Source organism: Channa argus, chromosome 5 (genome assembly GCF_033026475.1).
Source record: "Channa argus isolate prfri chromosome 5, Channa argus male v1.0, whole genome shotgun sequence".
NCBI classification, from domain to species: Eukaryota; Metazoa; Chordata; class Actinopteri; order Anabantiformes; family Channidae; genus Channa; species Channa argus.
The window spans coordinates 18,053,516-18,069,701 of NC_090201.1; the positions used below are offsets into that span (position 1 = coordinate 18,053,516).

Here is a 16,186-nt window from a genome sequence, read left to right on the forward strand (position 1 = left end):
GAACAATATACGGTGATGGAATCTTTTGGAAACTAAAGGAATTAGAATCAGTATAATGATATCCACCCAATTAATTAGTAGAATAAATATTTAATTTACACAATGTCCTTTGTGTAAATTAATGCGGCTCTCCATCTCTACCTTTCCTTCCACTATGACTCAGGAAACCTAATGGAGATTATCGTAGCTCTCCTGTGTCTAAGGACCGAAGCCGGAGCCCCATTGAACGCATGGTGTTGCCCAGTGGTCTGGGAGTCCACAGCAACCATCTGTACAGCCATGCCCACCACCACCATCACCATCTCGCCAATTTACCTGGTATTGACCAGCCACTGGCACTCACCAAAAACAGCATGGTGGAGTCTGGACGTAGCAGCACAGCAGCTATGACCACAGTGTCTCACACGCTCAGTGCTGTGGAACGCCAGCAGGTAACCTACACATCCTGTTTCTTTGGCCCTAAAACAATTTCTTTAAAAAAAAAATAGTCTTGTAATACATCAACCCAGGTAGGTCTTCCACATAACATGAATTCGCTTTTAACAGCCTAACACCTTGGCTGATTGGTTGTAAGCAGAAATCTCCCGTTTGACCAAAAATGATTTAAAGTCCTGTGGTTACAGAATTATTCTCTCATTCAAGCTCCAATTGCCTAGATTTTCTTAAGTTTAATATTTCTGTGCCTTTTTAATTATTTTCCTTTTCGATTTACTCTCAACGACAACTAAAAAATAAAATATTTAAATATATAAATGTATTTTTGGTTGGTTTTGATGGCCCCTTAACATAAGATATTTGTGTTGCAGAATCGTCCTTCAGTGATAACATGCGCCCCAGCCAACAACCGCAACTGCAACCTGTCTCACTGTCCAGTCTCCCACAATGGCTGCTCAAGCCTCTCTAACAACTACAAGAGAATCAACAGTAAGTGCAAATGCATTTCAATGAACCTGCACAGACGGCCATCGATGATTTTTATTTTTATTTTTTTTAGAATTTGGGTTTAAGAGGCAGTGACAGATGAACCTCTCAGACAGTATGTGATACTGATCATTACCTCGTGACCTGTATTGGGGGCCTCTGTCCCCAAAAGTGGGTATCATTTTGCAAACAAACTCTTTTACCAACCAGTGTATTTTTAGGAAACCTCCCTGCTAGAGCAAATCATTCAGAGAAGACACAACAGCTCATACTCTACACATTCACTTTTTTTATAACTGGTGATGCTAAACAAATCTTGGCTTTATGTCAGCAAGTGTCAGTTTGTAGCACATCAGTTGTGCATTTACAACCTTGTCTGTTATCTCTGTAGTTAGAAAGTTACTTTGAGACTTCAGGCAAACAAAGGGCTGTTTTATTCATCCCGTGTCTGAGTGTCAGTCATGAACCCAGTGAAAACCCTATGATCTCATTGAGGTTAACAATGAAATTAAAATCTGTGATTTATTATAAGAAAATGCAATGAAAATAAAAACTGAAGTTGGTGTTGGAGTCCGTATTTGTCCAATTACTAAAATGTGCATTACCAATGTTTAAACTCATGTTTGACAATAAAATACCCACGGATTATTATAGAACTGAGCTTTTCCCATTGCTTTGCAGCAACAAAACATTTTATGACTTTTATCCTTTTCCTTCCAGCAAACACAGCGTGTGACCCTGTCATTGAGGAGCATTTCCGCCGCAGCCTTGGGAAAAACTACAAGGAGCCTGAGCCAACCGCCACCAACTCTGTGTCCATCACAGGTTCGGTGGACGATCACTTCGCCAAAGCACTGGGTGAGACCTGGCTGCAGATCAAAAATAAGGGGAGTCCCTCTTCATCCAGCAGCAGCCCAAACTCCTCTCCTGACAGTCACATGGTCAATCACAACCACTCCCCATCTGTGGTCTCTTGAAGGAGAAGGGAGTTGAGTGAAATTTGCTCATCTCCCCATCATCCACACCCTTGTCACTCCTGGTCTGTCACCAGCATCCCAGAGAGAATGCCTGCCTGCTGGTCTGCTAAAAAACATTGTAAACCATCAAGCCTGCTCTCTCTCTATGCACCCATAGAGGATCAATTAAGCAATAACAAATTCGTTTTTTTTGTGTCCTCTGGTATGCTAATGTCAGACACTAATCAATAATGTGTGATGAGGGTTCGACTTGGGGACTTGACTGGAGCATCGGGCTGCTCCTTCCAACCATTCATCATCCCTGCATATCAATCAAACTTGGATTTGAGCAAGTGACTGTAGTAATATGTACATAAAGACAGAGAGAGAGAAGGCTGCGTTTTAATGATTCATTTTTTTTGTCTTTGTCGTTTTTTGTTTTTTAAACAGTAGTTTTGTGTATTGCTTCTGCATTATGAGATGCCCGACATTTGAAAGAAAAGATAAGAAAGAAACACTTTGGTGACAGTATACACACACCCACCTGACTGTGCTTCCAAAGAAACCTCAAACGCTGATGTTTATCAATGGCCACCCTGAAAACGAAGAAACAAAAAGCCATCCTTGTTGTATCTTTCTTCATTCTCTCACCTTCCTCGCCTCCCTCTCCCTCCTGTGTACGTGTTCTGGGGATTTTGTTACTGTATGTGTATACTTACGTGATCGACTTGGTCTGACTTGCACTACTCTCGTAGAGGGCAGAGGGTTTCATGGTCATATTGTAATCTGGCGCTGCACACTGGGACTGATGACTCTCATTTAGATGTAAACTTATAAAATCAAACTTAATGGAACCTATTTGACGTCCCATTAACTTGTATTTAAAATTGGGCATAATTTAACTGGCAACAGTATAAACCGCATATTATTTATGAAATGCATTTCTAAAAACTAAAAATTTACCATTGGGATTAAGCAGCATAGCATGGTAGATCTATGAAAAGTATTATTGATTGGAATACGGCATGTCCCAATAAAAAGTCACATCGATGCATGTTTAATAATTTTACTGTTGAGTATAAACACACAGGCAATTGCAGTAATGTCTGACAATCTAAAACCAACCACATCCGGTATCTTCTTCACTTGGTTGCCTCTGTTGGGTTGCCTTTAACTGAACATCTCTCCCCACCAGCACTCCAGTACAGTGTCAATCTGCATTGAATCTTACTTGCAGGTGCTTAGAGCTCTCCATATTAAGGGGGTAGGGGTGTACACAATTGGGTAAAATGGCCACTCTTTAACTTCAGTAAGCATCCATCACCATAGATGCTGATAGAAGCATTTATCATACAGCAGTAATAGGTCACTTCCCGGGAAATGACAAATCAGGTGAATTAGGGATAAATTATGTTTCCATTTCTTAATACATATTATATATTGCTGCCCCAACAAACCAAAACTATTACCATTACTTTTCAAGCTTAAATTTTGCCAGCTAGAATCTTGGCACTTGTCTAAGAACAGTCCAGTTAGTTGCGGGGCTGATTAACCTCACGGGTTTAATGAGGGGAGATTGGTACCGAAAACAGCTATACAACCTGCAGCGTGTTGAATGTTGGGCTTTGCTGAGCAATGGGCTTCGATGTGTTTTACAGGCTTAACTGCTGACAGCGATGAGGGGATAGATGCATGTCACTTTGCAGTTGTAAGAAACAAAAAAAAAGTCTGGTTTTTGAAACGGGAGAGAAGCTTATTCAGGTCTTTTCAAACATGCCTAGTTTTTGTAACCCTTTGAACACAGGTGGTGTAATTATATTCGGCTTACACCCTGCTAATCCCTCCTCACCCTACACACTGTGGTTGGTAGATTCCTACAAGGTTTGAAGGGTAAACTAATGCTTTTACAGATGCATGTTTTTGTTTTGTTTTTAATAGCTGGTATCTATTAGTGATTTTAAGCATTTCAAACTTAACTAATATTAGCCTTTTCATTTGGACGTTAGTTGTTACTTCTTTTGTTGTCAGTAACAGACATAGAAACTATACACTCACTGCTGGGTCAGTTGTACTCCATATTATAATTGCTGTTGTTATTTTTTCAGTTTTGTATTTTTGTTTTCCATTCATATCAGCATGGTAACAAACATAGTAGGACAGCCTCCGGACAGGCTCTGTTAAATGATGAGAGCTGCGTTCCCCGAAGCCATCTCAGCACGATGGGTGATCGGCTTGTCCACACAACAGAGAAATGATCATTCTGGTTTTGAGTTGGCTTTGGGATTCGCTGCCCCTTTATTTTTGTTATTTTTTTATTTTTTTTTTTTTAAGATGTTGATCCATCAGTGGTACAGGATGCTACAACTTTTAGCATGACTGAGCTGAGACACCAAATCGGCACTATTTGATTACCGTCTTAAAGTCACCACCTTAATATCAGTCTTGATCTTGCAGCATTCTGAAAAGTTGTTGAAAGAGGACCGGCTAACGGGCTATGATGCTTTGTAAGACGAGGTATTGTTTATAGTAAGAGCAAGTGATGATGGCTCTAACACATGGTGTTAACACATGGTGTTGACACTTGAACTCTCTTGTAGTGGTCAAGAATCATAGTGTGCTAAAGAGCAAGAGGGGAAAAAAACATTGGAAAACAGATTTAAGAAACATTTGGCCTCATCTGATATTATGGTGTACTTTCATAGCTCTCAGTTGATATTGTGTCCCGACTTGGTGTCCAGCTTTTTTCTTATTTTAATGCTTTCTTTCTGAACAACATTGTATTGTTGCTGCAGTTAAGCTAGACTGCTGCAGTCTGAGGAAACAAAATTTAGTTTGTAAAAGAGCCTGCGCCAAGGTGGTAAACATTCCTCCTATAGGGAACGTTGTAGTCCTTAAAACATAGTATCTGCATAGAGACAGAGCTAATAACTAGACAGGGCCACGTGTTCCACAGTTCCCTGCCAACAGCGCTTCTTGTACCTTTTACCAGAAGAACATTATTTCCCCTTGCTGGGCAAATATTTCTACCATTTGAGAAAGGAACAACCAATTTCACGAGAGGACATTAAGAGCATTCACTTTAAGAGAACTCTTAGAGTGCTCAACATAGTGAAGGAGTTCAGTGTCAGTCTGTAGTTACTCCACTACTTAACCACTTAATGAGTGTGAGATGAGGTTTTTACAGATAACGTGGTTCAGCTATTAGTTCTCTACATGGAATGTGGTCACAGTGTTCTAGGATGTCCACACATTCCACTCTCAACTATCAGAACAAATGGAACAAAACCAGAACTGACAATAAAAGTTCTAGAATCTTCACATATATAACATTTGAGGTATTACCCAACAGCCACTGAATTTATTTTTCTTAGTCTATACTCCACGATCTAAAGGTTCAGAGTGGTTTGGATGGTGATTATTAGCAGTTTGGGGAGAGGTGAAGTGTAAGGAGCTGAGCTCCTGTAAGAGCCATCTGTAGGCCAAGAGACTCCTGTCAGATCGGCTGACCCTGATTTATGATTGGATCAAACTCGCAACTTTCTAGAAAACAAGGGAAACGGGCCTGGTATCCAGAGGATTTAGTTTTTTCTATAAATATTCTTTCACATTATCATTTCACTACCACCCAGTAGGTAGGAGGCTCTCTTTCTGCTTCAGCACACACTCCCTACACAGTGTAGGAGAATTACTTAATAAAAAGTACTTTTTTTATAATAGGCAACTATAAGACCATCATTACGCTGTGCGTAATGAATGTACAGAGAAACAAATCGTAGGTATTTTTTGAGGAACAATTAATTTGTTAATGATATGTAGCTATTTAATTGTTTTTTTCCCCCCTGTCCTTATATTGTAATCATTGCATTCGTTTTTGTGAAAAAGTTGATCTTTTTTGTTTGTAGTTTGTCTTGTTAGAGTAAAGGTTCAAGTGCAGGAACACAGTAAATGTATGAAACCACAATAGGCCGCTGGTGTGTCAGTGACAGTTGCTACTTCCATTTGTCCCCAATGTTATGTAGTTATTTAAATTGTGTTCGATCTTTTTACTTTCGAGACATTGAACAAATGTTTCACTTCTCGAGCGGTTGCACTTGCATTTAGCCAACAATTTCCAAATCATTTTTATTTAAATATAAAACCAGTAACTGTAATCATGGGCTACCAGGCAGGTAGATTTTTACACCACTGCACGCAAGCATTTTAAATTCTGGGTTGTTTTGATGACTTCAGATCTACAGATGGGAACTGAGCTACAAAAAAACAAAAAATATATAAAAAATCATTCATTTTGAGAATGTGTTGTTCTCAATCAATGGAATCCTAACAGTAAAGCTGATCAAAAACTGACAGCATTTTCCTACATACTTTGTTCTTGTTGGGCTGAAATGATCTAAATGGCAGCTCAGTTTTGGGGGCTGCCATTCTCAAATCAGTTCTCATCTGCCATTTTGCATCTGTAAACAACATGAGAATTGTGGTAATAAATTAAAGAGGAGTGGGTCTTTACTCTGACTGTACCACATTTTCCAGGTCCTTTTTGAACCTTTTTGAAGTGGAAGTAGTATGTACTTAGTGGTAGTAATACTGTAAGAAAAATTTGTATCAAGAAAACAATTTGTGGCTCTGTCTCCTACTAAAAAGGTTTTGGCAGGCCACCTTTTTGTATGTAAAGTAGCCTTGATGAACAATAAAGTGCTTTTAAACCACTGTCTGTGTGTTGGTGTGTCTGTGGGTGTGTAGTGGTTATAGTACAAACAGGTGATGTTTCGGAAACTGGTGCAAAGAAAGAAATGTGTAGTATAATACAACACGTTTCATTTTCATTCACTAATCATTTTCTATAAACATCAAAGCTGCTGTAGATTTTTATTTTTTTTTGGACAGATACACATGAAAATTTGAATTTGGGGGCCTGGCGGCTCAGTGGTAGATCACTGGGTTTGGATGCAAAGGTCATGGTTCAAATCCCACCCCACCAGGTGTAGCCACGCCCAGCCACCAAGTGCCACCCTGGTGCGGGTTGCGGCAGGAAGAGCATCTGCCGTAAAAACTCAAGCCAAATCACGTTCTGCTGTGGCGACCCCTGCAGGGACAAGCCGAAAACTGTTGATCCTTTGAGACATAACAATGCATCAATGAAAAAAAAACAAAAAAACACAGTTTCTCTGCAGTGTCGGCTTTTGGTTTGAACTGCAGTTGTAGTTTTCAGGTTGTGTACAGTAACAAGCCTTTTCCATGTCAGAAACCCCAGTTCAGTTTATTTGCAGTAACATCTGCATCATGCTGAGTTTTCTGAGTAACAGGAATAGAGCTGGTTTTAGTACCTACTTTATGTATCATGGAGTAAAAAACAGACAAATTTGCTGACTTGTTAACTGTGTTTTTTTATCTTCATAATTATTTTAAAGCTTTTTTTTCCCCCAAACTGAATGAGTGAGCAGACGAGGTGTGTTAGTGACCCGCCAAAACACTCTTCGGAAAACCCATTAAACGCGTTGATGGAGAGACTGTTAGGCTTCTGAAGCTTTCGAGACAAAATAAAGTCCTTGAGTTTTGGTGTGAAAATGAATTCACTCCAAACTGACTAAATACAGTAGATAACAGCATAATGTGTCACATCAGATACTGTTTTAAATGCAAAAGCATCATACGTGCAGTGTGAAATACTGACTTGCTCAAGCTCTGATCCCGTTTCTAATGCAATAGTGAAAAAACGACTACTCACTTCTGACAATTTGGCTCTTGGATCCAAAAGAAAAACTAATGGGAGATCTTTTATCGACCTCTTTGCTTGGCTTCGATTACACAATATTTTTTTTTTGTTTGTTTGATTTTTTTACTGCGAAGCCTTTTTTGAGCCATTCACTCCGACTGTCATTAAAAAGAAACAGACAGAAAACATGGAATAAAGTGTCCAGTCCTTCGATGGCTCCGGGTTTGGTCCTTCAGGCCTTCAGATGCTCTCGTCATCACTCATATCCCAAATCTAATAAGAAAAAAAAGACAAGAGACTGAAATAAGCAACAAAGAAGTCGCTACTAAATTAATGCCTATGGAGTTTTATTAAACAGTCTTTAAATCAAAGCCAGTTTGCTTTCTTTTCGCAGGCTCGAGCAAACTTTGATCAGTTAAATGTGGAAACAAATTTCAGAAAAAAGCATGTGGACTTTATAGGGATTTTGTATAGTTTTCTGGCAAATACAGTTGCACCAAAACCACACTGAGGTTTGGGAGGTCTTCCTGAAATCAAATGAGTGCTTGATTTTTTTTAAATGAAATTAAAATCCCATGTCAGACAGTCCCTGTTTGTAATACACTAGGTACAGCACCTGTACTGTAAGTGCTATATAGACGTACACAATGAGATATTCAAATGATTCCACACAAACTCCAGTACAGTGCATTATTATTAACACACTTCTATAAACAAACACAAATCTTTGATTGAATTTAAAAACCAGGAGGTAACAGATAAACAGAATTCTACACAAACAAGTTAAGACTCAAAGACGACTTTAGAGCTGGAGCCTCAGCTTCCTACAGCACCAACTGTATCACAGCTTTAAAAATAATTACTCACAATCAGTGCTGAGTGGTTTCTTAGCTCTCTCTCTGTCATAGACAGAGATACACGCCAACCTGCATTGCAATACTGTGTCAGTAAACAACAGCAGTCTTCGTATGGCAGCAAATTCCTCACATTCTCTCTCTGTAAGACGTAATTCACATACCTCTAACACACACACACACACATGACTGAGTGTGTACACACATACACGCACACGTCTTTGGCACATACACGCTGCATTCCTCTGAATGAGCTGCTTCACTGACCAAAAAGCTCAGCGCGACAACAAACACCAAACTGTCTGCAGAGTTTAAGTAATGTTGAGCATGTAGACCTGATGTACATTTAGGAATTAAAATAAGTTCTTTTTTGTTTTTTTATGTGTAAAAACATCATAAAACAAAATCATCTGATCATGGCAAAATGATATTCTTTATTAAACAAAAATGAAGCCAAAAAGAAACACGATGTAGGCAATAAAAAGTACTACCCACGATTCAATGGCTTGTGTATCCACCTTTAACAGCAATAACTTTTCATTTCCTGTATGACTTTATCAGTGTCTCACCACGTTTTGGAGGAATTCGGGCCCATTCTTCTCTACAACATTGCTTCAGTTACCTCAGAGGAGGCTATTCACATATGCACAGCTCTCTTAAGGTCTACAGCATTTCAACTGGACTGGGACTAGGCCAGTCCAAACCCTTGATTCTTTCATTTTTTAGCCATTCTAATGTAGACCGATCTGCTTTGGATCACTATCCTGTTGCAAGACCCAATTTCAACCTCACATTTGGAGAGGAGTTAAGGGTCCACTCAATGAATGCAAGGTGCCCAGGTCCTGTGGCTGCAAAACAAGCCCAGATCATCGCTCCTCAGCTGCTGGGCTTAACAATGGGCATAAGGTGTTTCTGCTCAAATGCTGCATTTGGTTTTCGCCAAACATAGTGCTGTGCATTAAGGCCAAATAAGTCCACTTTGGTCTCATCTGTCCATAGGATGTTGTTCTTGTGCTTGGTTCAGATGCACTTTTGCGAACCTTAGCTTATGTTCTTTTCTGACAGACAAGGTTTTCTCCTGACAACCCTTCCAAAAAAAACAAAACATACTTGTTCAGTCTTCTTTCAATTGTGCTGTCGTGGACTTTAACATTAACATGCTTAGTCAGGCCTGCAGAGTCTGAGATGAAGCACTTGGGTTTTTTCTTATTTCTTTGAGCATTGCAGGGTCTGACCACAGGGTGAATGTGCTCAGACACTCACTCCCTCGAAGACTGACAACTGTCTTGAACGCTTTCCATTTGTGAACCTTTCCAACTAAATGTTGAATTCCAAAATGTTTGGAAATGGTTTTATAATCCTTTCTGGACTGATGTGCTTCTGTGTAACCATTGCTTATCTCTTTTTCTCTTGGCATTGAGAAAAAAACAGACCCGCAAAGTTCCAAACCTTCTACTTTTATAGAGGTCTGCAGATGATCAATTAATAAAAGCCTCATTATTAGCAGCACCTGGCTACAAATTAGTATTTCCCAGATGTTTTTTCTTTTCTTTTTGGCTTCATTTTTGTTTAATGAAGATTGCCATGGTTATATGTCAGCTGTGATCAGATGATATGATTAAAAGAGGGGGTACTAACCTAAGGTCCTTAAGTGACCCCTAAATATATAAAAGAAACCAAGACAAAATAGTCAACTTATGGAGAATAATTGAAATGGCTACAAAATAAGTGAAAAGAGTAGGGCTGCAACTAAATTACAATTTTTTTGATTAACTGTTTGAGTACTAAAGGGAATAAACAAATATAATTTGTTCATAAATTTCTAGAAGTGTTTTTGGCAAAGCTTTGTTCTCTGGTTGCGTAATTTCCCAAATCATTTCCAAATCATTTTCCATAAGAGGTTGCTGGTCAGTGCACAGGAGTTCAACTAAAACATGCAAATGTGTGACTGTGTTTGCAGGAGAGCAAAAAGTTTGGTGGAAAGGAAAGTTTCTGATTATAGATAAATAACGGATTCATATTTCCGTAGGCTGACGTGGATTATTTCAGGGTAATTCCTGTTTTTTCTACAACTAATACCACTGTCAATAAATAAATCTGTAAAAGAAAAGATTAGCTCAAATGTCCCTTTCTAAATGCATCTTGGTCATGTAATCACAGTAAGTGATTTATGCTGGACACATTAGTGTGAAGGGGAGGCTGTATTATGGACTAAATCAATTTGAGATGAGCAGAAGTGAATCATTGTCATTAAGACAGAAAGAGCCGTACACCAGCATTTGGGCTCGAGAGGCAAAAGTTGTCTAACCTGTTCTACACCATCATAACCTGAGCAACACTCCCTCCTTGGTCCAAGTTGTTCTGGTCTTATGTTTAGAATTTATTTTGCAGAAACTCAGTGTAGTTTGAGAGTCGCGGGGCACTTTGGAGAATCAGGGACAAATTCATCTCAAAGCTGCATGTTCAACATTTCTGCTCCGCTGCTGCTGGGAGGCGAGCATCAAAAGGACAGCAAGACAAGAGCTCTTTGAAACAAAGCGACACTAGATCCCCTCTCTGGACGACTGCCATGCCACACTGATGCTGTGTGTGTGTGTGTTTGGTTTTGAGAAATCCTTTGTGCAAAATGAAAGAGACTGGGGGAGAGAAAGGAGGCAATCTGAAGGGGGGAGAGACCTTATGTAACGTGAATAGCTCCGTCAAACTGAAGCCAGCAACTTTACTACGCTCTTTCAAGCCCGACTGAATACTTGGGATGTTTCTCAATCATTTACCTCTGTTGTTGCTGCAATCCATAAGCAGATTTCTGTAAAGCTGAGACCAAAATAAATCATTCTCAGCTTGGTCCAATTAGGGAGCTTACTGGAATTGCAAACTTGTTTTTTCTGAGTGAGATGATGTGGACCTGAATATAAACCAAGTAAAAACAAGAAGTCAAATTGTTTTTAGGAGAATAGCAAACATGCAGAACACGCTTTTTTCATTTTTTAATGTGAAAATTAGCTGTGTTTATGTATTCAGTGATTATAAATAATAGTATGTGATTGAACTGATATTGCACACGTTAATAAGGTTTCTTGTCCTGTCCTGGGATTCAGCTATTGTTTAAAGGCGTTATCCCAGCTAGTGCAACATTTGTGACACACCTCACTTAATCCTCACTGTCAGAGACTTAATAACTCCTTTCTTCTTTTACAGGGACTGGGGAGGATGGGGATGATTGTTAGCTGAGGCTTGGAGCTCTGTGCTTCCTCTCTTAGCACAATCTCATATATGTTGCCATCAGTTGCACATTTAAGAACGTTTTACAGGGGCATTGTTTTAAAATGTTTAACATTTAAAGTAGGCAATCGACTAATAATCCCGGCCGCCATCATCACTGTAAACCGCATATACGCTGGGCTGAAAACACAAAAGGCTTTGCAACAGTAAGAGAGGGAGACAAAGCTCAGTGAGCAGTCGGTATTAGAATGTTACTTTGGGCTTTGGGAAACTGCGATGAACATTTTTCCCTTCTTTATGCATAATAACGGGAAAGAATAAGTAACATTCAAGAGCTGAAATAGATTTCTCCCATGACTCCTGTATTACACGCACACACACACACACACACACACACACACACCATGACAGCACCTTAAAGGGATTGGCAAAATCACAATCAACAACACATCTTTACCTTTGAAGCAGCCTTATCGCTTCAGGACCTTGAGTCACTGCAGGTTAGAAAACAAAACAAAAGACGGCTCTCTAGATGTTTCATAATGTCCATTATTAAGCTGCATGTAATCATTGTGTGAATGTGATTGTGTCACTAATCAGTTGGGCTCCAGCTGACATGACAAGGATTATTCCAGGCTAGTTGTTGAAACGAGGCAGGGATCTGATCAGATGGAGGAGGTTTTAGCTGGAAGCTGCAGCCGGTGGAGTCATGGCCAACTCACTGCGACTGCTGATTATTGTTCCCCGAAAAATAACAACACAAGCTTCTGCACGAGGGTCTTAAGCAATAATTAGTACCGGCAGAAATACAATATATTTTCTGTCCTGCATCAAAGTGTGTCAAGAGGCAACTATTCAGATGTTTGATATTTCAACACCTCCACCACTTACTGGCAGATGGCTCAGGATTTTCGCTCCTTAGGCAAACAGACTCAAAACACTGAGCCTCTTTACAGGAACACATCCTATGTGCGGGTGGCCCCAGTGGGAATCCAACCTCTAAAGCCATTCATCCAGGCAGCGCTACACAAGCACTGATGGGCTTTGCTATTAAACACACATGTGCTTTACATATCAGAACTGACACCAAAGCACAAAGCGCAAAGTCAAGCTTTCATCACGGAGACTGGCTCCATCTGATATGCAATTAGTGGACCACACAGAGTGACGTGGTTTATGGCTGCTGGATACAGCAGTGGTTGTGTGCTGAATGGAGAGGAAGGAAAGGAAAAACTGCTCACTAACAGAGTTTCTGGTTTATTCTGGAGAGTGTTTTTACAAAGCTGAACAAACTGTAAAAACTGTATCTGTCATTACAAACATTGCAGATAGACAGATACGAAAACGTATCTTTGCTAGATTTGTCCGTTTGTTAAAGTGATGGCCTTTTGTTATTTAGATGTGTTCAGAAATGTTCGCTATCCGGTTTGTCTCATTCAGACATGATTGGACATTTAGAGAAAAAGGCTCAGCCGTTGTTTAAATTTGGTGCTGTGAGGTGAGTTTTCCAAAAATAAGAAGACAGAGAGTTTTTAGTTCTCATTGGTTGCATCGCTTTTAAAAATATGTCGCTGTTGAAGTTTATCTTAATATATTGATTTTAGTTTAGCTTTGCATAGCATAGGTGAAAAGTGGACTGATCACTCGAAATTGGGAGTCAAAGAAAAAAAATACTTGAGGCAGCTCCGTCTGTCCAGCATTTCTACTGTCTTTAAATGAACTTTCACACTAACCCGTGTTTGCAAACAAGTCGCACAAGCTGACTGCTGAAGTAGTAGTAAAAAAAAAAAAACATTATTGAAATATGATAGTTACCTATTGTAACCCCAGATCTATGAGTATATGTGCAGTCCCTAATTTATCACTGTTTTTATCACTGAGTTTATCCCAGCAAAGTCCTAAAAAAGGTGAAGCATCATTTTAAAGCATTGATGTTAACAGATTTTCACTGTTTATAGCAACTTATCATTGCAGACCTAGAAATGGTTTGTTTATAATACAATGCACATTTAATTTTGAGTTTATTGTACTGACGGCTTTACAAAAACAATTTAATTCAGGCTTGTGACGCGTTGGAAATGCTACAAAAACTTTATTAGGCTGATGTTAAAACACTGCCACTGTGGCCAACTACTATACTGTAGATTAGACCCATGTTTGATAGTGACTTTATTTAGAACCACAGTCAAATAAATACATTCATACAGTTCCTGTGTTTGGAGTAAATTTGGTAACTGTTTATTCCTAATATCTCAAATTGAATATTTGCTCGAGAGTTGTTTATTTTCAGAATTAATACATTAGTTCAAAACTCAAAAAATGCATGTCAATTATGATTCAGAATACATTTACATTTTTTAGATTTATTAAATAGACAAATGTGGTATATATTCTTTAGTAATATTGTCTTTATTGAACCACAACTGTGTTGTGTTTCAGATCTAAAGAACCCTGATTAATTATTGTGCAGAAATATCAGCACAGGAGAGAAACTTCACAAAGTGGTAGCAGCCATGGATCTGTCAGCCAGGGGGGATGCATGTAATAATTTATGTTAATAGTGGGTGTACCTTCTCTTTCATCCATCTCATAAGACCCCCAGAGGGAAGGTTTTACAGCAGCTACTTTACAGTCAAAGAGAACTGAACTCAATGCTGGGTCATAGTGAATATGCATATTTTCAAATTGCTTTACTTTTACAACACTGCCTATACAAAGATTAAGGTAAACTATTATTTCCCCATTTATTTTCCCTCTTCTCTACAGTTGTCTGTTTTTGTTTTCCCCTCTTTTCAGTTGAATTCCTCTCCACTGGCAAATACATAGAAAATACAGTGTAATGGGAATCACCAAAACAACATCAGGTGTTTATATATCTCTGTGTGTGTGTCTGCTGACACAACAATGCTAAAATTGTTTTGCAACCCTGGATGACCTGTCAACTCATTCACATATGCATAACCACTCATATGACACATACACGCTGTCAATCGGTTTGGGCCAGTTCATAAATAATGTAGTTTGGGTGTAGCCTTTCCAAGTATTTGGTTTCTGGTATGAAAGAGTAGTTAGCTGTGAAACAGTGGCGCTTTGAACTACAAGAGATATGATAAGGTTTACATTCAACTCGGTGGCAGCTCAGGGAACAACCTTTCCAACCTTTATCTGGTTTTACAGGAGATTTTATGTGAGATAAAAATAAATCTTTTTTTAGGCCCAATTTGAGGTCTGTGATCAGAAAATAGATGATAAGAAGCTTGAGTTTACACTGACTTTACTTGTGATTGTTTTAGAAAACAGATCATCTTAACATTTCGGGTCCTAAAATGAGAGAGGTGTGTTTTTGTCTTTGTGGGTAAGTCTATTTATAGGTGTCTACCATTTCTGTTCCACTGGGACTCTTGCACAATTTATAGGAAAATGCAGCTGGACTTATCATTTGTTATATAAGTATTAATACTTAATCGTGGTCTGGAGAGACAATGTGTCATTCTATGTTCCAGTAAAAAGATCAATTCAGATTAAGAGTTTTAAACCCTATCATGTCTCATCTTCCAGTAACAATGAAAGGATCACAGTCACACACCCGCACTCAATAAAGGCAGCAAATGAACACAGAAAGACAAAAACGGTGATGTGTGGGGCTGCAAACCCACTTTAAGCTGGAAAATTGACCTCCTTTGGCCCAATGTGCATGTAACACAACTGTGTGGCACGGTGCATTCCCAACTACATTTCCTGAATTCCCTTTATACATTTCTGCACAATGTGGCAGGAATCTGCAGTTGTGGTGGTTTCACCAGCAGAGAGGCAGTTGAAAGTAGGGCGAATGTTAAAAGGTCAAATCTCTTGCAAAGTCTGGAAAGAAGAAAGGCTGTGACCTGGATGTGTGTTTCACACCTGTGACTGCCTCATTGTGAAGGTCGGAGGAAAGCAGCAAGAGAGAAATCGAAAGCAAGTCCTGGGAATTAATATTTTCACAATGATATAAGGAAAACGGACTAAAGGGATCTTAGGAAGGTCGTCGTCTACTACAGTACATGTTGTAATATAGGAACATATTTGCTAATTTTCTGCAAATATCTAAAATCTACTCCTATTTCAAAATACAGTATATGTCCTCATTTAGTCTTCTAATGATGCCATGGACTGCAGCATTGAAAAATAGCAACACAAAGTCTCCAACTGGACATCAACCAGGTTAAGATTATGCAAACAGCACTTAATAATCGCTGGCCTCTACATGGAGACATTTGTTGTATCGATACATATCATATCATATACATTTTATTTAAATTTAAACGTCACTGGTGAGATGCAAAAATAAGCACAGACCATTAAAGTCAAAAGATTATTAACAAAGTGCAGGTCCAACTTGATTCCAGGGAGCCCATTCATATGAATTAAGTCAGCAGTGTCCTCTCTGGGCTTTTGAGGACGAGCTGGGTTCATTTAAGCAGTACACACTTTTAATCCCAAACAAATCAGTTGATTCTCTTCTGTGTAAAATATGCAGCTTA

General features: G+C 39.0%; 2 protein-coding genes across 4 annotated transcripts in view; one reads left to right on the forward strand and one right to left on the reverse strand.

Annotated features, from left to right (window-relative positions):
• Positions 1–6,584, forward strand: part of vgll4b (vestigial-like family member 4b) — a 36,885-nt gene extending 30,301 nt beyond the window's left edge. For both annotated transcript variants that reach the window (XM_067504680.1, XM_067504679.1), the window contains 3 exons: positions 164–431; positions 807–924; positions 1,642–6,584. In XM_067504680.1, coding sequence (XP_067360781.1) covers positions 164–431; positions 807–924; positions 1,642–1,898 — 643 coding nt within the window. In that variant the 3' untranslated portion in view covers positions 1,899–6,584. The remainder of the gene's footprint in view (positions 1–163; positions 432–806; positions 925–1,641) is intronic.
• Positions 6,585–6,729: 145 nt separating this feature from the next.
• atg7 (ATG7 autophagy related 7 homolog (S. cerevisiae)) overlaps positions 6,730–16,186 on the reverse strand; it is a 53,854-nt gene continuing 44,397 nt past the window's right edge. For both annotated transcript variants that reach the window (XM_067504676.1, XM_067504675.1), the window contains exon 19: positions 6,730–7,863. In XM_067504676.1, the coding sequence (XP_067360777.1) occupies positions 7,831–7,863 (33 nt within the window). In that variant the 3' untranslated portion in view covers positions 6,730–7,830. The remainder of the gene's footprint in view (positions 7,864–16,186) is intronic.